Below are 24,889 nucleotides of genomic sequence, written 5' to 3'. Positions count from 1 at the left end.
ACAGATCATTCTCATACAGAAATGTCACTCAAGGGCTTTTCAGTGGCTCCTCAATGCCACTTTCCCATTAGACCCCCACCAAGGTCCCATGAGCACAGAGATCCCCTGAGCACAAAGAGAAAAGGAGCAATTCCTGCTCTGACAAACACAAGTCATCATGCAACTTTTATGAAGGAATTAGAGCTTCCTGAAACTTGCTTTTCAAGGAGCCTGGGAAATTCCAGCACTGCTGCAGGGCTGCAGCATTCCCAAGGGGTAGCTGATGCTTCAGGCAGCACTGCTGGGACTCACCACACTCCAGAGGACTCCCAGGAGCCTGGAATCATCAAGATTTATGTGCTAGGTCAGCACTCCTCTGATCAAACCCACAGAGGTGCTGTGTCACAGCAGTATTGAATAGAGACATCTCACAGTTTATTCGGAAAACAACCCCCCCCACAGTGCTCACTGCACAACATGGGCAGTCAGTGAAATCACTGCAACTCCAGATGTGCACTAGCTATGACTAATGTCAGTGCCTGACTCACACAGTTCACAGAGCAATTCTACACTGTGGGATGCTTTATTCAGTCTGCTGCAACATCCAAGGACCAGGGGTACACCAGTGTGCAGCACAGCATCACAGAAAGAGCAGAGATGTTCATCCACGTTGATCTGTCACACCCACAAATCCCTCTGGTGTCACTACATCAACTCCAATTCTATTATAACCCAATTTTGCAGGGAAGCTTCTGTTTACAATATTTATCACAGGCTGTTGTTGAAGTAATCAAGTAAAGAAGACCATTTCCCTACAAGCTTACTTAATCATCACATATTATTAAAAATGAAAGGAATTTCTCTTTTTGCTTGCACAAGATATCCTATTTTTTCACCACTATTCATTTAATAAGATTTATTTTTAGTTATGGAACCCAGGATTTTCAATGGACTATGAAAGAGGGCTTTCTCCAAGGAATGCTCAGTGAGGAGCTGGATGCCAGCAGAGAAGTGCTCAGCCTCTGAGCTCCAGCTGCTTTCTAGGGAAGTACAAGCATGCTGGACTTGCCCAGGCAGCATTGGCACATCCCATCACAGCCCTTCCCTGCAAGGACCCAGGTCATAGCAGCCAGCCTGGCACAAATGCACTGGAGGTGCTGACTGATGAGCTTCCAGGCGTCTCTGGGAGTGATGCAGGATCCCTCTGACAGCCACAGCTCATTCAAAGAGCTGCCAGGGGTGTTCACTTCACTGTTTGGCACAGTGACTGGAATTTCTAACAAACCCAGCCGGCTGAGGCTGACAGACTCCTCTTCATTACTGACAAAGCATTTAAGTTGAAAATCCATGCACCTCCCCACTACCATTTTGCAGAAATACATGTCTAAAAACAGTTCTAAAAAAACCTTGACTCTGACTTACCACAATACAGTCAGCTCTTCAGGGACACAGGTGGTCAAACTGATGCTGCCAACATTTAATGTTCAGAAATTTCTTTTTTTTTTTTAATCAATATTATTATTTCCCTATGCTGTGTTTACTGTTTTATGCATGCCTCTGCCTGCCAAGGAATTGTTAACTAATCACCATAAGATTAATTTTGTTAGCACTCAGCTAGGTACTTGGTCCTGCAACATCTGTTTCTCAGGATTTCTTTGTTTTTCTTACCTATCCATAGTTAGCAACAGAAGTGTCTCAACAGAGGACATCAGTATGTGGAAAATGAAGCTGGTAACCAACAGCAATTAAAACACAAACCTTCAGATTAATTACTAACTCACAGAATCATGGAATATCCTGAGCCAGAAGGGACCAACAAGGATGGTGAAGTCCAACTCCTGGCCATGCACACAGCCACTCCATCACAGCAATATGATGATCTTCTTCCATTAAACACTTCTGCAAAAAAGTGTTCAGAACACCTGCATTCAAGAGACTGACAGATTAAAAAATGGTAAAGAACCTATCGATTAAAGGGATAAAATAAATTAAAAGGATAAATCTGATTTTCATAATCAGAATTTACTCAACATTAGAAGAAAATTTGCTCTTCAAAGTGGTCAACTGTATAGTGGATTCAGTTCTAGCTGGCATGTATTATTACCTATGGATAGGTCGTTCCACACGGGCAACACCAGAGCTATTTTTAACTTCAGAGCAAACTTCTTCCACTGCTCTATACAATTACCTAAAACTAGTCAAAGCAGAGAAAAAGAACATGTCCACAGTAACTTCATTTTCCCTCTTATGATTTCCAGCATAAGCCATGTACAAACGTACTTCAAAAGCCTAAACCATCTGATTTTAGAAAATCCTGTAGGGCTGTAGTAAGGGTACAAATGGCACAATCACTCGTGGCCAGCTTCAAAGATACCTACTAGCCCTTCTCCAAGTACCATAAATGACAAAATAAACATTTCAGCAGTGAACAAGAATCAAAGTCTAGAGAACAGGGCGGCAAACAACTGCTCCCCAGCAGATGTCTGTGACAACTGTCTGGCTGCTAAGCCATTAAATTCAGTGATTAACTTGCACCAGTTGCTTTCAGTTTCAATTAAGACTGCCCAGGGAACTGTTGGAGTCACCATCCCTAGAGGTGTTTAAAAAACATGTTGATCTGGCACTTGAGGACATAGTTTAGTGGTGCTGCTTGATGGATGGACTTGGTGACCTTAAAGGTCTTTTCCACCTTAACAATTCCATGATTCTATAACTTAGTATTTGCCCAACAAAGTTTGGCACAAGGCGAAAGTTGTAAGTGCAATAATAATGTAGTCTAGGTCATGAGACAGGAAGAGTCCTCAGTTACAATAACAGAAGTTTAAATGCATTCAGAGCTCTCAGACTGCAGTGCATTCCACTCGGGAAACTCGCCAGCCAGCGTCTGTAGGGAGCTGCCTGCAAAGGCTGGAGTCATTTACATATTTATATTTATATATTAAAGAGCTCACTAAATTCAAGACTGGCACAGAAATGGAATATTTGTAAGAAAGCACTTCAAATGAAGAGACAGCTTTGAAGGCAAAGCCAAATCCAGTTTCTGTTCACAATTTGCAATTAAGCAGAAGGCAGCTATGGCTGTGCACCCCAATAGGAACATCCAAACTAACGGCACGGAGTTTGTTCCTGTATTTATTGCATCATTTCTTTTCTATAATCCCTGTCTGACCATATATGTTCTGCAGTAATCTCTCTGAAATGCTCCCTAGAGCACAGAGTTTTTTACCCACACTAGATGGTTCTTACCTAAAACACTCCCTTTTCTCCTCACTTCTAGGACACATACAAACCTGAAGGTAAGAGTTTTAAAACGTTACATTTTGGTCTGAATACCAGTATGTGATATATGCCAATTGACCAATATAATAAAACATTCAGCCCTATGATGAAAACCTACCCTGCACCTACGAGCCTAAGAATTACATCAGGCAAATCTGACAGCAGGCACCTGTCCTAACCTCATTAATCAACTCACAAAATTGTGATTGGAATGCAGTCAAGATCCTTCCCAATTTTACTCTTCATATCGAGTCAGAATCAAGCAGTGATTACATAGAGAGCACTTGATTGTTACTAAATAAATCCATTTACATTCCCAAATTCATTGTTCAGCCCCCACTGGCAGCTCTACGGCAACAGCAAAGAAAAGGAACCAGACATTTTGCTGTTCAAATAAATCATGGGATGAAACAGAGATTAGCTTGTCTTTACCTGCCAGATTAAATTCTTACTAAGAGACTAATGAGGCTTTCCCAGAGGCACCATCAGAGCAGCCAGGTAAGGCTAAGGCTGTGCTGTGTGCCCAGCACATTATCACCCGCTCAGCACAGCAGGCAGCCGGCAGGTTTATGGTGCCAGGAGGGTCTGAATGGAGAGGGCCAACTGTGTAATTTGTTACTCTAAAAAATACCAGTGCAAGTCCAGCATGCAAGTTAAGAACAGTCTTTGCACAGCAACATTTCAAATATCCTCTGCTTCTCAACATAATCTGCCGCAGCAGTGCGGTGCAGCTAAGTTTGAAGGCATCGCTCAAATTTCTTGCGTTTGAACCAGATGCACATTATTACTTCAAAAAGCAGATTTTAATTTTATCTCCACTTATTCGTTAAATAAGGAAAGCCTTGCATTTTGAATTTGAGAAAAGCCTTGCATTCTGCATTTAAAACTTAAGACTGCTAGGTAACAAATGCTGAATCTTTCCAGATCATTGCAGTCTGAATCAAGCACCCAGTGCTCGTGTCCAAATTTTAAATTCTTTAGATAACACAAAAAGTTCTGTCAAAAAACTGGGTGTTTTTTTGAAAACACTGTTTTTCTCTTTGCCATTTCCTAATATTCAACATCTTTGCAGCCCCACATCAGGGAGAGCAGCAGACATCTTAAGAACATAGTTCAAACAGAAAAAACATAAATGTAATTGCCAAAAGCAATAAATAAGGATTTCAGAACCAATTTTATGCCACCTAAAGGTAATTCAATAAAGCAGAAAGTGATTCAAGTCTTTTTTCTTTTTGCTGCATTTCAGCCGCTGTAAGAAACAGCTCACAGAAAACTTCCTCAAGTAAAAAGCTTTTTTTCTATTCCTATAGCATGACACCTCATATTACAGATGGCATTTTGATGTCTTGCTATTTTTAGTAGACTTTTCACTGAGAGAACAATTGGTAGTTCTGAATACTTTGGAACTTCCCTGTGGACATACTAACCACACTTGCGTACAAATTCAGACTAGTGAAAAGGTTCACAAAGACCCTAAAGATCCCATCATCCACTGCTCCCGAACTGTTGCCAATGTCTGATAAAAATAATCCCATTTTAAGCAGTGTCCAACACCGCAGTTTAAATAGTGCCTCATCAACACAACAGTTTCCATGCTCATTCCAGGTTCTCTACCTCTGCAAAGGCTAGAGAAAGTAAATTACCTCCTGCTTTCTACAAGACTTGGCTACTACAGACTTCCTACCTACACCTGTCTTGCCTGTACTTTGTTACAGAATTTGTGCTGACTGTTGCAAAATCTAATCAAGCTATGCAAATCACTGCATGGTAACAGAGTTTTCCAGTATCCACAGAGTTCCAATTCTCCATATTTCCAATAAGGAATTGCTGGAGTAACATGAATTCTTCCAATGCTTCTTTAGGAGGCAACTGCCAAGCTCCAGTGTCAGACAGCCAACAGCTGGAAATGAAAAGCTGTGCAAATAATTTAAGTTTTAAAAAACTTGCTAAGAATATTGTTTCAACAATAGAAATACCTCTGATTTACAAATCATTGTAGCTTCAGGTTCAAATCACAACTTGAGTTTAAATAAACCCAGGGCAGACACTGAACCCACCAGATGTGACCAACATCCACCAATGGGGAGACACCAAAGGCCAACCTGAGCTGTCAGGCTGCCACAGTGCATCTCACCTGCTCGCTGCTTTGGGAGGAAGTTCAAGGTTATTTCCAACACAAGACACCCAAACCTGCACATTAGCTTCCAACTCCTGTTGGCACTACAGAGGGTCCCTGGAGCACAAAACAAGTTGTCACCATCCTCTCAACACCTTCTGCAAGATATTTACTGTGGGAGAAAGACTAACATGAAATATTCCAATTAATTAAGCCATTCAGCCACCTGAACAAAGTGACAGTGAAGCATTCCCAGCGTGGTACCTCACGGTTGAACAGACATATGTAACTTTTCTGCTTTTTCCGCTATAAACCCAAACTTCATATTGAATCCAGACACTTCAAAGGAGTTAAAAGACTTCCTTGGCTGTGGAGGACCCACATATTCTGAAACATTATGCAGAACAGAAAAATATACCACACATTACAGGGTGAGCAGTCTCTCCAGTGCATTTATTTGCTATTCTGATGAACAAGTCCCGCTCTAATTAATTCCTTTAGGTACTAGTAGCTTCTCCTAATGAGCATTAATTCAACTTTACCAGCATCTCTACCTTCGCCACAGAAAAGTAATTATTCACTGCTGCCCTACAGAGAGGGAAATAAAATCCACAGGATTAGGTTTTTTTAGACGGAGTAAGTAGGGCAGAGAGGAAAGCCTGCAATTTAGAGTCAAGTTGTGTAGTCTGTAATTCCACAACATGACCAATACTTCAGGCCCTGGATTGAGTAAAACTGTTTTTCTGTTGCCTGTAAATAAACCAGTAAAGAGGGTTTAATAATAGTACACAGGTCTGTCAAGGATATAACTATTTGCCTTTTCCAAAATGTGCAAGACGACACAGTACGAGCTATTACCTCAGCCGTTCTGCGTGGTTTAACCCCCCAGCTTAACACACCCATCCACAGTTCATATCTTATCTAGCAGGGAATATATACAATTAAAATATTTTCAAAATGTATGGCATATTATTGCCATGTAAAACAAAAAGTACGTGCATAAGTGGTCTCTGAATATGTCAGATCTTTGATGGCATTCACAGTACCAAGCAGTTTTCACAAACAAGTCCTCCATGCACCAAAGCATTTCCAATCTAATCTCACTGCAAAGAAGATTAGTGAAATTACTGAGAGATAACAGTTGCAGCAATAGAGGCAAAAATACTTCCCTGGCACTTTTGGTCTGCTGATTTTTGAGGAATTATTTAGACCAATAAAGGATGAAACAAGCCATTAAACATAATTCCCAGGCCTCTGCCTCTCTTTTACATAACAGGATTCTGAAATTCCTCCCCTGGCCCCCCCAAGTACATGCATTAGGAGGAAATAATTTCTACAAACCTAAAACTTTAGGGCTTAGTTATTTCCTGATAGTTCTGTGGTTTTACAGGAAATAAACTGGATGTTAATCCTCTTGCATTTAATGAATAGTACTAGCACACTGCCGCTTTTTGCTGCAACAAGGTCATGGCAAACCTGGTGTGCAACCAAAGCAAAGTTGCACTCACAGGCAATGAAACCTTGAAGAGGGGGATGGCTTAAGTAATTTGGGTGTTATTGTTGTCTATTCAGGAAAAAAATGGTGTCAAAATAATTTTTAAATCCAAAGAATTAAAATAATATAAAAATTCTATAGATTTCTCACAGAAATCACTTAGTACAGAAGGGAAGTATTTAATCAGCATATCCACTTACACCAAGTCCAAATTATTTATCAATGGGTTTATGCTTTGGTTTTTGAGAATGTCAGCAAAAGAAGTAAGTTACATACATGCACCTCTATGCTCAGCTGCGGGACAAAGCTGGCAAGCAAAACCAGCTGCACAAACACCAGAACTGTGCCAGACACAGCACATGGCCCCCACTCCTGCTTCAGTTACATTTTTGCTGTGATCTTCCAAAAACTCCTGCAAGGAAAAGGAAAACAGGCACTTCTGCTTTGTGTTTCAATTCATTTTTAAGAGAGGGATTTTCCTGCCCAGACTCACTAAGTTTTACACTGAATATCCATATCCTGCTACATGTTGAGTGTCCAGAATCCACAGTGCACACCCAAAACACCACACACGTTTTTTCCTAAAGTCTGACTAAACTACAACAACTACTGAAGAGACAAAATATTTTTAATGGGTTACTAAATTAGACAGCAAACCAGTCAGTCAACTAAAGATCACATCATAGAATCCCAAAAAAGTAGAATCATCAGATATGGAAAATGCATTTTGAGACTCCAAAACCCTGAATACTTCTGGTATTTATATAGCACCTCCAATCCATATTCATCCGTCACCAGCTGCCAGGCTGATTGCATTTATTACCAAAGGTAATAATGAAACAACACTGAAGTAGAACACAGTAAGAACCACCATTCAAGTGCACCTTGATCTCACAGAGTTACAATTTAAAAAAAAAAGCTTAATTTTTTTTTTTTTACAAGTAACTGAAGAGACATAGCAATTCAGAGCTAAAATTATTTCACTTTTTAACTGTATTGCAGGAAAATAATTTACAACGGATCAAGCTATACAAACTACACTATTCAGCAAGTGAAGAGCGATACAGGATGGATAATAAACACATTAGTGATTTTCAGTTTGAAAAGTTGCTCTCAAATGAGAGCAATCACCAGTTCATTAAAAAATTACAACTTGAGAATCATACATATTGAAAAGTAGCTCTAAGCAAGCTCTTTTAAATGTAGCCCTGAGAACACACTTTAAAAGCTTCCTGTCAGAGCTACAACTAACAAGCTGGCTATGCTTCGCAAGCAGAATCACATTTCCACATAAAACCATTACTTTAACAGGTTTCATAAGCACAGTGATATAAGCCTGAACAAAAGACTGCTGTGATTGTGTTTCACATTGAAAGCTGCACTGGACTAATGATGGAACATGGCTGTGTGTAACTACTTGCTTCTGCACCTTAAACAACTGGGGACAGCTTCACACCGGTTTTACAATCCCCTTGACAACTTTAGCATCTTTACTGTCCTCTTGATACACCCTTCCTAAGATACTGCCCTTTCCACCTGAGGTACTTGCTCCTGCTTTTAAAGCCACAGTATTCAACTTCTGCTGAAATAGCACCAGGGAGAATATCTCATTCCTATCACGAACCCACAGAGGGCCCCCAAAAAAATCAATTTAACACAAATTCAAACACCAATTAACAACAGAGATGACAAATTACTAAGAATTCTGATTTTTGTGATGATGTAACAGATCAACTCAAGCCTGCAATCTTCCTGCTACATTTTTCCCCTCACCTTCCGTTCAGCAGAACTACATAAGGAATTTACTCGCAAATACAAAGAATACTTTTCTGAATTCAAATCTAGTATTCTCAAGAATACAGTTGAAGAAGAAAATTGTTCCGTTCAGGAAACTAGAAGCAATTTAACCAACAGCCCATGAACGCAACAAGATACTTCTTAAAAGGAAGCATTGTGAGTTAAAAACAAGAAGAATGAATTTAAAGAACTTAAAACAGAGCAACAATGAAAACTAAGTCATTTTTCCACCTGTCAATTTGAATGTACAATCCCTGTCACATTTTAAGATTCTTTTTTTTTTTTTTAAGTTTTGAAGCTGAGAAATAACTTGAAGCAGATGCTTCAATAACAAAGGAGCACAGTGCACAGCAAGTTATATGAGCACACCTTGCTTACTTCAGGAAGTTTCCTAAAAGACAGTTTAGTTTCAAAGTATCGGTTTTATCAAAGCAAAATGAAACTTCCCTTAAAAAATTAAGGACACTGTATCTTCTGAGATAAAACAAGGCCATTTTCTACAACTGACTAGCATTTCATTAAAGCCAGCCAAGAACTGAAGAGTCATGCCCAGACAAAAATCATTGAGATGAAATCTGCTGTTGAAATCATGACTTCTAATAAAGGTTCATCTTCATTTCATTCTTGGCTTCATTCACAGATAAAACCCTCCTGCAACTGCAGAGCAGCAGCAGAATTATTCTTCAGGGATTTTAAGCAATATCTCTGCTGGCATGGACACCTCAGGTTGGTGAGGGCTCAGTAAAAACCAAACATAAGCATATATGGAACAATTTCAATCAAAACTGTCTACCTGCTCAAGAAAAGTTATTTCCAGGAATATTTGGAATACAAGTGCTTGATTGTACAGTCCCAGTGAAAATGTGATTCTTTTAAAACGGGGGATCCAAAAAGGTGGGTTTGGAAAACACAGACAGCACCACCTGCCCTGCCGTGAGTTCCAGATAAATGCATTATCCTACAGGGTCTCTCCTGAGAGACATCAAGGATCAAAAGAGAGAAAAAAAACGGTTCTCTTGAAGGGAACAAAAAAGTACAAATTAGTCGCAAAAAGCCACATGAGGCCTCCTTGTCATCTGAAATGACCACACCAAGAAATAACAGAATCATTAGAGGGTATTTCTGGTGCAATCATTATCACAGCACTCATCACAGTAAAATTTAAACAAGGAAGTATGTGAAAGGCAATAAGGTCTATGTCAAGAGTACATTTATATGAAGAGGAGTATTACAAGCAAGATTATAAATCACATTAACATCTTAATACCCCATGGTATTAGTGCTTAATAGTCCTCTGTATCCATATATTTAAGGTGAAAGCTTTTTGTGCAGGCAGTTCCCAAATTGATACAGGACAGTTTTAGAGAAAACAACAGCCTTCAGCAGAATGCATTTCCCCTTCAGTTCTTTTTCAAGACAGCATCACTTGATTAAACTGGGATACATCCATTCCTTACAGCAGACCTGTATGCTCCGGGCTTTTCACAGCATGGTCAAATAACTCAATCTTTCCTCTGCAGTCCAGAACAGGTTGGTTCCCCATGAACTCTCAATCAGGCATGGCAGTTTTCCACAGCAGCATTCAGTAGCCTCTACCCCACACCCACCAAGGGCTGTGGGACCTGAACTAGATGCGCAGCTCCTCAGGCTTCCTGAGTAACACATTCCTCTTCTCCATCGTGGAGCTGGTCCACTGCCAGATTCCACAAACACGGAATTCGGGTAATGCCTTTCCTTCGAGAGGCAAAATTATCCTAGTGTATGTATTCTGATCTCTGTCTCAACATGGCACCATCTGATTTTGTGAAAACTGCCAGGGAGTGTGGCTCGTCCTTTCTGCCTTAATTGCTAAACATGCAAATGTTTACCCCCACATAGAGGCATTGTACCTACCTCAAGCACAAGAGGAAATGTAAATGAACCTCAGATCCTCAGTGTCCAATTTTGTGTTTCAAGTGCTGAATCCTGCTCTGAGTTACTGGATTTGTCACCATTTTCATTCATTCTGCTTCAGAGGAGGGACCCCCCCACCACGAATAAACCAAGTCATAACATTCCCATCAACTCCTGCTGGTAACAGAAGCCTTAGGGATCCAAGTGTTAGGGATTCATCATATGAGAAAAACTGATCCAGCAATAAGACTTATTGTATGCTTATATTAGATTTTGATCAGGAAAGCTCTTTGGGGAAGGTAAGGCCACAGACTCACAAAAAATCCATTTGGTAGGAGTATCAAATCCTCTGCACTAATGTTCCATAATTCAAATAAAGCAAGAGATCTGAGTCACTTAGAGGCATCACATCACAAAACTGCAGACAATGGTTGAGCACACACAGAGCAATAACACACATCAGCTTTGGACTGGGGTGTACTGAACCTATTGGAAACTGCACAAAGGAGCGGAAGAAGATCACATCAGTTCTGTCAGTATGAAATGGGATGTCCTCCACATGTTCCACTGGGAAAAAAAAAAATCAAAGCACAAACTGATACTCACCAGAGGCCAGGCAATCCTGACTGGAGACACAGAATAAATGCCCCAGACAGAGGGAGAGCACCAGCCATGAGTCAAAGTCGACTCTGAAACAAATCTATAGGAAATCATGGTTTAACAGCTTCAAGAGCACTGAAAAAAAGTTAGTCCAAAGAAGACTTTTCATCCATTTACATCTTGCTGCATTTATTGATTAAAGATCAGTTTTGACAGAATGGAACCATTTGCTCCAAAACCAAGGGACCAAACTATGTGCTCTGGAAACACTGCTCAAGTGAAAGTTATAAGACTCAGCCCATTTTCTCCCACATCCCCCTTGTAGTGGCCATGAAATGATAATAATTGCCACAGAGTAGCTGTATTCATCGAAGCTCCTTAGTCTGGAGAACATATTCCTTCCTACATATAGTATCCTACATAGTATGTGGCAACTCAGCCCGCAGAAAGAGGAACTTGTAGATATCAGTAGTTTTTCTTACTATAAGTTTGCAGTCTAATTTTGATCTATTTTGGTTACCATGCTGCTATAAAGAAAGAAGGCACTCAGGGTTGTACTGATGAGTATTTTAGCAATCTCATTTGCACATAAAACATCTTTCTGCCTAATTCTGAATCACCATCCTAAAACGGTTTATGTCAGAAGGGACATTAAAGACCATCCAGCTTCAATCCCCCCACCACGGGCAGCAATGCCATATCTAGCTCAGGTTGCTCAGGGCCCCTGAATATGCATGCAACCATAGATTTTATGCAATCACAGACTGGTTTGGGTTGGAATAGACCTTCAAGACCAAAGTTCTATGCCTAAACCACATTTATCCAAGCTCTGTCCAACCTGGCTGTGAATATTTCCAGGGATGGGATAGCCACAGTGTCTCTGGATAACTTGTTTCAGTGCCTCACCGGCTTCATAGGAAAGAAATTTTTCCCTAATATCTAACCAAAACCTACTCTCTTCCAGTTTGAATCTGTTCCCTTTTGTCCTATCACTACTTGTGCTTCCAAAAATATTCATCTTTCTTGTAAGTTCCCTTCAGGTACTGGAAGGAAAGTAGATACCTATACAGAATGCACTTAGCACTCAAATACCATGGATATGACTAGAACATTCTATTTCACTAATGGAAATAGAAGACACTGAAGCAGCACCACTCTGTTGCAAGGCTAATGCCCTAATCCAAGTAACACCAGACAGGGAAGGTCCTTGAGCACACAGCAGCAGTTGTTTGAATGCATGTAAGCAGGCAATTAGCTGAAAGGCAGCACTTCCCAAGCATGGCTAAAATACAAATGGACTCATTAGGACGAGCTGGCCCCTGGCAGCTTGCATGCACATCCATACAAATATCCCACTGCACAAGCTGCCCTAGCTCTCTGTATGGCTGCTTTGCTCATCTAATCAAGATGAGAATGATGAACTACACACAAACAGACGAATGGTTATCATCTCAAAGTTCATCTAGAATTTAAGTTTTATTTAGTCTTTATTTAGACAGCTTAGATCCCAGCACCAGTCCCAAGAGCCACTGGCAGAGTACTCAACACTGGCCTCAGACTATGCTGAGTCAATCCCTATTGAGACTGGACCTGTGGATTTTCTGGCTAGTCTGCACACACCTGAGACCATCCTCACCTGCGACACGATGCTCAGCCCTGGCACAGTGGTTTTGGTCTCCTTCCTCAGCTAATCAGGATGGACATTAGGAAGAAGTTCTTCACAGAACAGGTGATTGGGCATTGGAATGGGCTGCCCAAGGAGCTGGTGGAGTCACTGTCCCTGGAGGTGTTTAAGGAAAGACTGGATATGGCACTTAGCATGATGGCACTGGCTGACAAGATGGTGTTAGGTCATAGTTCGACTTGATGATCTCAAAGGTCTTATGCAACCTAGTTGATTGTTTATTTCTGTAACAAAGACAGAACAAGAATGGGAAAGACAAACTTCTTCATCCACAAAATAGTCCATCATTTGTGACGTGCAGTTAACAGATGGTGTTCAAATTAACATTCATATCCTTCAAGTGTCTTATCAAACAAGCCTAAACAGCATCTTGAAATTTCCACTTTCAATTTTCTATGAGCTTGCAAGAAGTATCACAGACAGATTTTACTGCTGTCAACTAAAGCTGTTACTGCCTTTAATGAGGGACTGACTATATTACGACTTGAACTAAAACAGTCCAGATCCTCTTGTTCAAGGCCACCAGGTCACCTGCACAGACTTCATCTGGAAGATGGAGCACCAAACTCACCCTTATAAAATGCAAAGTCAGACTGTGAGCATCAAGACCTTACAAACACCCTACAATTCAGATTCAAGGAGACAAATTCCTCACCGTCAACCCTTGACACTGGATCCCCTCAGACTTCTGTCCCAATGGCACCCAAGCCTGAAGAGCCACGGGGCACACAAAGATCTGCTGGCAGAGCACTACATACCTTTCAAATCATGATTTGAGTTTTGACTGGGGAAAATCAGGAAACACAGGACCTTGAAATGCACTGACACAATTACATGTCCTTGAGACTCCAGGCATATTATGAGCCTGCCAGGGAACACCAGCTCCTGGCCCTCACTCCCTTCATCTCAACCACCCATGTGGTCCCATGCACCTCTCCAGATGCCTCCCAAAACTTGGCAGGTTTGAATGGCTCTGGATCAAAAGGGAAGCCAAATTCAAAGTCATAGGTCTTCACAGAGAATGCCTTGTCAACAACTTTCCCAGTTACATATACCCTGACTGGAAAACTGCCACTGAGCAGCTGTGGCAGCCTTGCAAAAAAACAACCAAAGACCAATATGTTTTAAAATACTATACTTAAGGACACTAAATCTAACAGAGAACATTACTACAAAAATCATCTGATGTGTTACATATGTTCCAGTATGAGAAAAATAGCTGGATCAGAAGATTGTTTGATCTGTTCCAAAAGTGACATAAAATCAGCACAAAAATGCTCCTTTTCTTTGTACAACTCACTAGTGTTGGGTTTACAAGCTCTGGATGACTATGCTAAGCAGCACAGGTCCTTACAAGACCTGGCAGCAGTTTTCTTCTGTTGAAAAAAAAACATTCCTGTGTTTTAACCAGTTACTAAGCCACAGGAGAATTCTGCTCTTGTATTTTGGCAGCTACACTGCCAAATCATGCTCACTCAGCAAGTCTCATCCATGTCAGTGATACCTTACTGAAAGCTTACTTGAAAATCCACCTCACCAAAATACTCAGATTTGAATAAACCAGACAGTGAAAGCAGCCCACTCTCTTCATTAAGTGGTATTGGTTCACATGCCAAATATTTTCCTTCTTAACTCAAATTTTAAACAACTTGCTAGAATCACCAGCCAGGCTCTGTTGATCTTCTGGACCCTTTTCCCATCAGCACTCTATACTCCCCACTCCTATGCCTTCCACATCACCCAGAATTTAAGGAACAGATAACACACTACTGTTGATACCTGGAAGCCCTCATGAACATCATCTGGGTCTCACCATTTTCTACTGTTACTTGCAGCAATTTTTTCTAAATGTTTTCTGCCAGTTTTGACAGTTGGACATCTCTGTTATAGAAATTCCCAGCACAAGAATATTCCTATTTCCCTCCATAGTAAATACAAGAAATCCCTCTGAACTGTAGTTTCATCTTCCACAAGCTTTCTCTTTTAAAAAGAGATTATTTTCTATTTTAAACAATTTGTCCCTCTGTTCAAAATCCTTTTAGTTCACATCTAACTTGTAGCTGTTTGTTCTTTTCTATTTTCTCCCTCCAGAAAGGATTTGCAATTTTGTAAATCAAGATTTTTTTCAAAACCTACCAGGCTTCTACAGTTGTTTTTAAGATGCACTCCGTTTCATTTTTTTTGACTGTTGTTTTAATTTAGCAAGTTACATGAATTAGGACCAGCGGCACATGGAAGCACATATGGAAGATGACTTTACATTAGTGGTCAAACAAGGAAAACCCGACTTAAAATATGTGTTACAACAAGTCAAATAACACTCAGCAGTTACAAAAGAACAAGGCAAGTGTTCAGCAAAGAAGCTCTATGAAAAACACTGTAGACCCCAATCACAGAAATACTGATATCCATTGGGATTCAAAGAAAAATGTTTTTTCTCAAGACACCTTCCTATAAGGCAGCAGGCTCACATCCGGGTAGCGTGACCGAGACAGTGCTAGGTACCTCTGGAGCTCATGAACTAGCCCATGCAGCTGCAAGTGCGACTATTTAGCATTAATTTGACATTTAACAGGCACGTCGATAAGCATGATTTTACCACAAGCATTAGTTAAGGGAAGTGTACTCAAGAATAATACAAATCTGTGGAAAAAAAGAACAGTCGGAGCTTGTTCTCAGAGTTTTTGTGTTTGCCAAATGGGAAACCAACAGGATGGAGCGATGGCACTCCAGTGCTCTATCCCGGCCGTTCCTCACCCGCCCTCGGACCTATGCAAGCAGCGGATTATATAAACACCACGAAATACACCTCCTGCACCTCCGAGAGGGGGACGCAGGCACTAGACCCTGCAGGGGCCACTGAGTCTCCCGGAGCCCCGCGAGGGTCACACTCGCACAAACACGGCACGGCAGGGCCGCGAAGCCGGAATGCGGACCCTCGGGAGAGGCCACCGGGACGGGCCGGGGCAGCGAGCACGGTCCCGGAGCAGCCCCGGAACTGCGGGACGGCCTCTCCCCCTGCATCACCCCCCTCGGCGCCTTCCCGAACCCGCGGAAACTTTCCCTGCGCGGCGCCCACAGCCCGGTTTTCCCCCGGTTCCCTCCGGGCGCCGCTTCCCGCCGCGGCCCTCCCGCCGCCCCTCAGGGCGCCGGCGCGGCCGGGCCTACGCGCGGCCGGCTGGGCGGCGGCGGGAGGGCCGCGGTGCGGCTGGCGGCGGAGGGCGCTTACCTGGGCGCACGGTCTTGAGGCGCACGGGCTCCCTGAAGTGCCGCACCACGGCCAGCGTGTCGCGGTGCGTGAGGCCGCTCACCGGAGTACCGTTCACCTCCAGCAGCACATCCCCCGGCGCTGGCGCCTTGCCCGAGAGCAGCGCGGGGCCCGCCGCGCCCTCGCCGCTCGCGGGCAGGCGGCCCGCCAGGTACGGGAATTCGCCGCGCTCGGCGCCACCGCGCAGCAGATCGGGGTCGGGGCCCGATGGGCCGCCCCAGGACACCACGCACTCCTGCACCTTGCTCAGCCAGTGCCGCTTCTTCCGCAGCGTCTTGGACATGCCGCAACACGGGGCGACGCTACCCACCCCGCGCCGCCGCCGCTCCCGCCCCAGCCGCGGCTGCCACCCGACTGCCGCCCCCCCGCGCCGCCCCGGCCCCGCCTCGCCTCCGCCTCGCCTTCCCGCCCCTCCAGGCCCGCCCTTCCCGTCTCCGCCGCGCCCTGCCGGCCTCACGGGCCGCGCCCTCCTGCCGGGCGCGGAGCTGCCGGGCCGGGCCCGGCTGGGGCGTGTCGGGGTCTTGGACCCGGCCTCGCCGGGACCCCGCGGCACGTCCCGGATGTGGCCCCCTCGCCCGGAAAGGGCCCCTCAGGCAATGCCCGCCTAGGCCGGGGCGTCTCCTCGGCCGGTAGCCCTACGGCCAGCGCCCATTGCAGCAGGGTCCCCTTTCAGCCAGGGCTTGCGTTTTGAAACATCTCTCCTCAGCCAGGAGCTCCTCAGTCAGTGCCCATGCCAGGCAGGGTTTCTTCTCAGCCAGGAACTCTGCCAGGATCTCTCCTCAGACAGGAGGCCCCCTCAGCCAGGGCCTTCGCTCAGCTAAGAGCCCTCAGTCAGCTCCCACCTAACGAAGGGTTTAACTTCAGCCGGAGCCACCCTTTAGCCAGGAGCCCCCTCGGCAGCTGGGTTTGAGATGGCTGTGAGAGCTGAGCTGGGGTGTCCATGATGCACTATCATATTTGCACTTGGTGCCTGCACAACCAGACAGGCAGACACCATTCCTGTGTATTCCCACCATTCACATGGCTACTGCCCCTGGAACCAGTTGGTTTGGAGTAGCTTGAGCACCTCAGGCCAAAGCAGAGCTTGGAACAATTTAGAAATAAACATGCAGATACTTTTCAGTTGGAAAACACAAATCCAGTGGGTTTTCTCTTCACATAAGCCTGTTTATTTAGCTGTAATTCAGCATAGCAATTAACTAATGCTGCGTGCAAGTTACATGCCAGGTATGTGTGCCATGCACAACCCAGCATTCGGGTGCACAGCGCTGCTGACGAATGAAGGAAATACTAAAAAGTGTGAACCGTGGAAGAGTTCATTCAAAATCAACGTCACTGCCATAAAAGCTGGAAAATAATTCTTTGAATGCTTTCTGGTTCAAATTGGCTGGATTTCTACTGCCAATCTCTTGTGATGTCTACAATGTTTTAGGAGTGTCGTGAAGACTCGAGCTGTGCCCAGTGGGCTGCAGTCCTTAAAGAGCAGCAGGGCTGCAAAAAAAATCCTGAGTCGTGAAAAGGTATAACCTTGCCACTGTTTGCAAATAAAGAGGTATGACTCAAATACTGCTTTCCCTTCTGTAGAAGGAAATTAAGAAGCCAGTGCCTGCAGAGCCTAAAGAATGTTTGCTGAGTTGTAAAACAATGGATTTTTGTTCCCATTGCTGTGTCCCTGTGTTCACCTCAGTCTGGACAGCACGGTGTGTTAGAAGTATCAGATTTCAACACTGAATTTTGCACCACTAAATAGCAGCAAGTAAAACCACTAGGAAACTTGCTCGTAACAAAAACCATTGACTTCTGCAACCAGGAATTTTTCCAGTTCTTAGAGACTTTTCTACCATTAAGGCCTGTTAGTCTATGGGTTTTACAAAAAAAAAAAAAAACAAAAACGCAGGTATGCTTCCAAAGAAGTCAGAAGAACACCAATCTTATAATAAAACTGCGCTTGCTGGGGTAAAACAATGTAATCCAAACTTGTTTGGGGACATTAACCAAATGTTTCTGATACGTTTGAGGTGCAGTGTCTCCAGCACTAATGGGGTTGGAACAAGCATAAGTTCAGCTCATCATATTTGCTGCTATTTGACGCATATTGAGCCACCTGCCAACAGGCACAGAAAAAACTGCCAGAGATAAATTTTCTTTCCCACTTGCAAAATGGAAGCAAGAAGGCTGAAAGCTTTGTGGTACTTGTGAACTGGACATTAAAAGGGACAGAGTCACATTGTTTGAAATCAGCCTGCAATTCTTCACATGGAAATTGTGACATCAGGCATGAGCTGTAATTTATGAGCTGCTGACAGTAGCTTTTGCCAGATGTTCCATAGAATGCAGAGTCCTGTGTAGACAGTATGGACATCTCAGGGAAGAGTTGAGTGTCCTTTTGCCTCCAGAGTTGGAAGTTTGTCCATCCCCCTAAGCAGAGCCCTCACCTTAGGAAAATGCTGTTCAGTCTTTTCACTGGTCAAGACTTCAAACCTTGGATTGAAATGCCCACCTGAAATTGGGGGCTGACCCAAAATGTTGAGATGTGCCAGTTAATGACACTGGTAAAAAAAACAAGTCATGAAACAGCTGTTCTGCAATGAAAGTGCTGTTGTCTTTAACAGTATGCTTCCATATAAACTTAAAAGCCAAAACAAGCTGCCTAATTGTTGCAAATTTTATGATGCCAGTAGGTTGGGCAGATCCATTGTACATTACATGAACCATAATCCTCTTCTAGAGCTGCAGGTCTACCTGCCAGTCTCATTGTATTCTGAAAGAGAGAACACAGTGTTGCTGAATGTATTTTCTCTGCTTCACTTGCCAGTCCTCCATCTCCTCTTCAGCACCTCGCATGTGAATGCTCTGGCACCATAGACGAATCCAGATGTGTAGCACTGCTCTCAGATGACCACAGCCTGTGGGGCTGCTTGGCCCTGCCCTGGCATCCGTGCTGTCCCTGCTGCTGGGCTGGACACTGCTGGAGGTTGGGGCAGGCCCCCTATGTCACATGGTGGTTTTGGCATAGCCCACCCCACACAGCAGGCCTCACCCCATGGGACCTGCTCTACTGTTCTCCATTAACAAACTTTGAAATGTGTACAGGCTGTTTGGGAGCTGGCCGGTAGTTTTAGTCCATTTGTCCTGCTTTCATTCCTTGTTCCAGAGTACTCACTTCAGATCCCACACGTATGAAGTGTCTGTGCAGCTTTGGGTGTGGTCAAAAGGGTAAGTTCCCTTAAGGGAACTTAAGGGTAAGTTTCCTTAAGTAGGCTTATCCTGCACCCCCACCAGTGCCGACCTGCGGAGGGCTGAGGAATCTTTAATGTTTGGAGCTCTCAGTGGCCTAAAAGGGGCCATCGAAGAAATATCAGAACTCCAGCATCCCTGGTTCATCACCCATCACACTGTGGTAGCTGCCATTCCACTCTGCTGTTGGCATCAGCACATGTAGAGTGCCTCAAGAAGAGGGTGTTAAGCTCTGTCACATCAGAATGAAGGACATAAATGGTTTCAAGGCGGCACAGCTTTTGGTAGGAAAGGAAGAAAAGTTTGTTTATCACACTGCCAAAATTCAAAGGCAATCAAAACAGCAAAAGCATGTCAAAGCGCTGTTTAATTAGAGCATGAAGACACACTTTCTCAGAGAAAAGGAATTGTGGTGGTGTGTTTGGGTTCCTCTGAAGTCCTTTTCCTCGTGCTCAATGCCTGCCATGCAAATTTTGGTGCAAGGTGTAGGTCAGCAGTTCTGTGCTTATAGGGAAGAGACCCCCACAGAGGCAAAATACTCACAACATGCACAGATGCAAAATATGAACATCTTCATCCTCAGCAAGGATGATGGGAAAGCCAGTTGCACTGATACAGAGCAGGCATTTGTTTATGCAGAAGGGTGTTTTTTCCTATTTTCCTGGTGACTGGGCACACAGGAGCTCTGACTGTCTCACAACATCATTATGTGACCACAACGTTGTTACAGCTTTTGGGAGAATCAAGAAGTGATGGTTAACTCCACTGCGTCAACTGAAAACAAAAATAGGAAGCAGCAGTGGGCACAGTGTTCTTCCCTAACAGACCCCTCATCTCAAACACAGGGTAACAAATTATTCAGAAAGCTCCATGCCTCTGAGGAAGCACAAACAAATCACAATTGAATAAGAGAGGTTCAAAGGCAGGCACTTGCTGTTCTGTTGACAGACATATCCAGGACTATCCAGTTGAAAACTATGTGACTATAAGATACATTTATCTGAAGGCAAACTTTTGAACATGTCATAAATTAACTTGTATAAGAGCAGAAGCTACCATGGAACCAGACCTTATCAGAGAATAAACCCAAGCCTCAAGAGAAGTCTTTGTCACCCTGGGCTGCGCTCCATGGTGTAATCGCTGGTGTCTGCACTCCTCACCTGGGAATGCAGAATGTATCAACCCAGCAGGCTGTAGATAGGGATCAATGCATGCTTCACTGATGCAGAGCTGCACTGTAAGTCACCCTGTATTTTATAAACACATCAGCTCAGCAGGCAAATGGGAGGCAGTACCAGCAGGAATAGCATCAACACAGTGGTATGTCTTTCTTTGCTCTTTCACAAATAAATAACCATTCTTGAGCAGTGCAGAACTACTGATCATTGCATACAATTCTATCAGAGAATCATAAAATACAATCATCCAGTCCAATTGCTGGTCCTGCACAGGGCAACCCCAAAATCCTACCATGTGCCTGAGAGTGTTGTCCAAACACTCATTGAGCTCTGACAGTCTGTTGTCCATGAGGAGTCTGTTCAGTGTCTCCCTCTGGATAAAAGAACCATTTCCCAATATCCAGCTTAAACCTCCTCTGACACAGCTCCATGTTATTCCTTCAGTACTACTATCACCAGTCACCAGAGAACAGAGATCAGTGTTGAACATCTCCTCAGTAATCCTGTAAACAGCAAGAGTGTTGGGCTGGGAATTTTAGGTGTGTCAACCAAGATTTTACAGTAAATCAGACAGCAAATATGAATCCTCTGTATGTCTTAGTTTTCCAGCTGCATATTCAACACCATTTTGCACCTGAAACATCACAAATCTTTTTAAACTAACACTCATGAAAAGAAAGACACCTCAGTTGAGGGAAGTTCTGTTACCATGTGACAGAGAATATGGGAAAAAACTGACAAAAAAATGGTTTGTTTGCTTGTTTGTTTGACACAAACAACTGCCAACAGGTTAAAAACTTGGGCAAGGGGTGAATCTGCTGCTGACCTGTATTGTACTGATTTGTACAATGACGGCAGTGTTCAGTTACCCTCAAGCTGGCCCAAAAAAAAAAAAAAAAAAAAAAAAAAGGCAGGGGGAGGAGAGCAGCTAACAAGGCACTTCTGAAACAAGGGGAATCATTTCCAAGAGCAGGTGTTGTGCAATGTTGTAGAGGACATACAGTCATATACTCTCAAGCACTTTTCATCCTCTTTGCTCTTTCCTCTGTGCCTCCCCCACAGGAGTCAAAACCTCCAGAATAAATTTTAAAAGTAACTACAGAGATTGCTCCACATGTGCCTGCTTCAAATGCGGTTGGATGCTGCGGAAGAGCTAACAAGATGAACTAAGAGGACTTGTCAATGTGAATAAAGAAGCAGCCTAAGCAAATCACCCTCCACTGCTTGCTCTGGGATGCAGATGATGTGATCAAGCCGACGTCAATGAATGCAAAGAGGGGATAAAGGCCCAGTCAAACACTGAGTGGAGAGTCACGCGGATGTACAGAATTACAGCATGGGTTTGAAATCTACATATTGGATTTAGAGCCTAAAAGTAGTAATGAAGTGTTTAAGTCTAGATCTAGAGCTTAACGCTTTGAAGAATAAACAAGGCTGGAGAAAAGCAGTAAAATGCGTGGCTGAGGGAGGCAAGCAGAACTGAGGTATTTGGGAAGTGAGGGAAGCAAGGACCAAGCATGACAGGGCCAGGGGACTGTTGACAAAGAGCTGCAGTGGCAAAGCCACTGCTACTGAATTACAGAATCACAGATCACAGAATGGGTTATGTTGGAAGGAACCACAATGGATCATTTCATCCTGCCTCTCTGCTTCATCAGGGTCACACCACATCACATGGCACAGGATTGTGTACAGACCACTCATTATCTCCAGTGAGAGAGACTCCACACCCTCTCTGGGCAATCTGTTCCGGTGCTGTATCACTCACATATAAAGAAGTTATTCTTCATATTCACGTGGAACTTCCTGTGCATCAGTTTGTGCCCATTGCCTCTCGTTCTATTGCTGGGCACCACCAAGCAGAGCCTGGTCCATCTTCTTGGCAGACCTTCTTCAAACACTTATGGACATGGATGAGGCCCCCTCTATGTCGCCCCATTCTTGAGACCCAGGTCCCTCAGCCTTTCCTCATAAGAGAGATGCTTTGATCTCTTGATCAACTTTGTAGCTCTAAATTTAATGCCTCGGAATGGCCTGAGTTGGGATAAAACCCTGGGAAATGGGTGTCTCAGGCCAGCTCTCCTCTGCAGGAGGGACCGACTAGCAAAGTAAGCCATTCATTCATCTATGAAGAATGGCAGAAGCTGTTGGTTTGGTGATGTTTTACTGTTTTTACCATCCACTCAACCATTCCTCCCCATTTGGGTGTGTTTCTGATCATCATCCACTAAAATGCTTCGCTTGACCTTCTCCTTGCTGTCAGCCTCCTTCACCAGCAGTGAGTTAACATCTGTAAGTGGCTCATTTCTGTCAATGATTTTACATATTTAATAGGATCTGAAATACCTGTAGCAACCTTGTCAAGTTTTATAACCCTATTCACAGGGATTTGGGATAGCTGGCATGGTCCAAAAGCCTGTCCCAGTCTCTATCTCATAAAAGTAATCCCTAGCTTCTCTCTGATTCCTTTGCAGCAGTCACTTTCTCTCTCTTCCCTGAATATCAGCTGCTTGAGCAGCTGGGATAACAAGGAAGACCAGTCAAAGCTCATAGAGCAACACTACCAGTCCTCTGTGTTTTTGCACAAACTTCCCTGGAGAGCGCAAAAGGAAAATCTCTTTTCTTGAGAGATGATTCCCACTTCAGTCAGTCATTGCTTCCCAGCCTGAGTCCTGCACATGAGGTCGGAGTTTGTATTTCACAGACACCTTGAAAGATCTGAGTGGACTGGACTGGAACCAGTGTCAGAGGACTGAGGTGTTGTCCTGCCCTCTCTAGTTCCACCAGTCCTACTGACAGAGGAGAGGGGGCCTGAGTTGCAACAAAACACTAACAATTCTCTTGACTTCTGGAAAAGAAGATGAAGGAGGAGTGGTGGAGTGTTAGGAAGTTAAGAAGTGAAAACCAAGTCTCCTTTTCCCCTAAACCCTGCATTTGGAGGGAGCACTAGAGTTACCTGTGTGTGCATCAGCCTTCTCCTGGGATTGTTCCCTGGTGTTCCAGGTGTGATTTCAGAGTGACAGAGCCAACCTTTTTTTGACTGCTATTGACATCACTGACTTTGTCACTTTGTCAGTCTTCCATTTGCTTGAACCTTCCAGAAAGCCTCATTTGAGCAGTTCAGCCTTGCCCAGTTGAAGGATGACTGCCTTCGTTATTCTGAGCAACAGCTCACGCAGATCTGGTTACATTACTTGTACAAATCTATATGATTAATACATTCCTTGTCTTTCCATGATTAGTATTGAAGCAGCAACATGCAAGGGTTTGCACAGACATATTTAGGAAAGACTGCTCCCATTCTTCTTTTTGAATGTTAATGATGTAGCTACAGTCTCAGTAGACCTGTCATAAAAAATATTATCAAAGCAACCAAGATAAGTGCAGAATTATTTGCTGTTTGGGAAATCCAGACACATCACAGAAAGCAATAATAACACAAAATAACTTTGATAGAAGTTTTACAGAGAGCATTTTTTACAGCCCAAACTGTAACCATAGCTCATATTGAATAAGCTGCTTACAAAGGCTTTAAGTTGATTTACATTTTAGTACAAGAAGTAGAATAATGCACTCTGACAGAAGAAAAGTTCACCTCAAGGCAGATGTCACCCAACTGTGGCTACAACAGCGGCAGAACTTTGGAAAAAATTTGGGTTCAGAGTTACCTTGGGTTGGGGCTATACATGGCAGCTCACCCAGAGCTCCCCGCGCTTGAGATATAAAAGTCTCCTTATTTTCTATGACTTCCACAACATTCTTGCTGCTCGGCTGAGCATCCACTGAGAAATAAATTGTTGTCTTCCCACTTCACTGTGTCCAGTTCTGGATTGGGTTCCTCCCTTTCACCATGGTTTTCAGAACATTGCAGAGGCAGTCTCAGAACCAGAGCTTATGTATCAATGTCACAGCTCAGAGAACACTGGTGAGGCACCTTCACGTAATTTTTTTGGGTGTTTTTTCCCTCCCATATCTGCCAAACAAAAATCCTCCCACTACATTATGATATCCATAATTCTGGAGCTCCTGTCCTATTATAATTCGGTTATTAAATTATTGCTCTAAACAGAGGGAAAAAGGGTTTTTTTGATTCTTTTCTCTCCTGTCAGTGTTTGTACAGCAACACATGTCACTGTAGCCAAAACCTGATTAATATTGCTGGGTTTTGTTAGTAAGTTATCAGCAAAGGACAGTCTGGGAGTAAATGGATCTAATAGAAACTTCGTAGGTTTACCATTCTACTCCATCATTATCATTTAGAGGTAGCTTCTTTTGTAGTCATTAATGAATAATGACAATATGATAATCTTCAAAGCTGACTCTTCCAGCACCAACCTTTCCTCTGACTTATAACTAAGATGCC

General features: G+C 43.4%; 1 protein-coding gene across 2 annotated transcripts in view; it reads right to left on the bottom strand.

The window, feature by feature from the left end:
- Positions 1-16,484, bottom strand: part of MAGI3 (membrane associated guanylate kinase, WW and PDZ domain containing 3) — a 53,572-nt gene extending 37,088 nt beyond the window's left edge. For both annotated transcript variants that reach the window (XM_079327002.1, XM_079327001.1), the window contains exon 1: positions 16,073-16,484. In XM_079327002.1, the coding sequence (XP_079183128.1) occupies positions 16,073-16,394 (322 nt within the window). In that variant the 5' untranslated portion in view covers positions 16,395-16,484. The remainder of the gene's footprint in view (positions 1-16,072) is intronic.
- Positions 16,485-24,889: the final 8,405 nt, after the last annotated feature.

This window comes from Erithacus rubecula, assembly GCF_903797595.1.
Source record: "Erithacus rubecula genome assembly, chromosome: 26".
NCBI classification, from domain to species: Eukaryota; Metazoa; Chordata; class Aves; order Passeriformes; family Muscicapidae; genus Erithacus; species Erithacus rubecula.
Note: the sequence above shows the minus strand (reverse complement) of the source record. Positions and strands in the feature narration are given on the sequence as shown.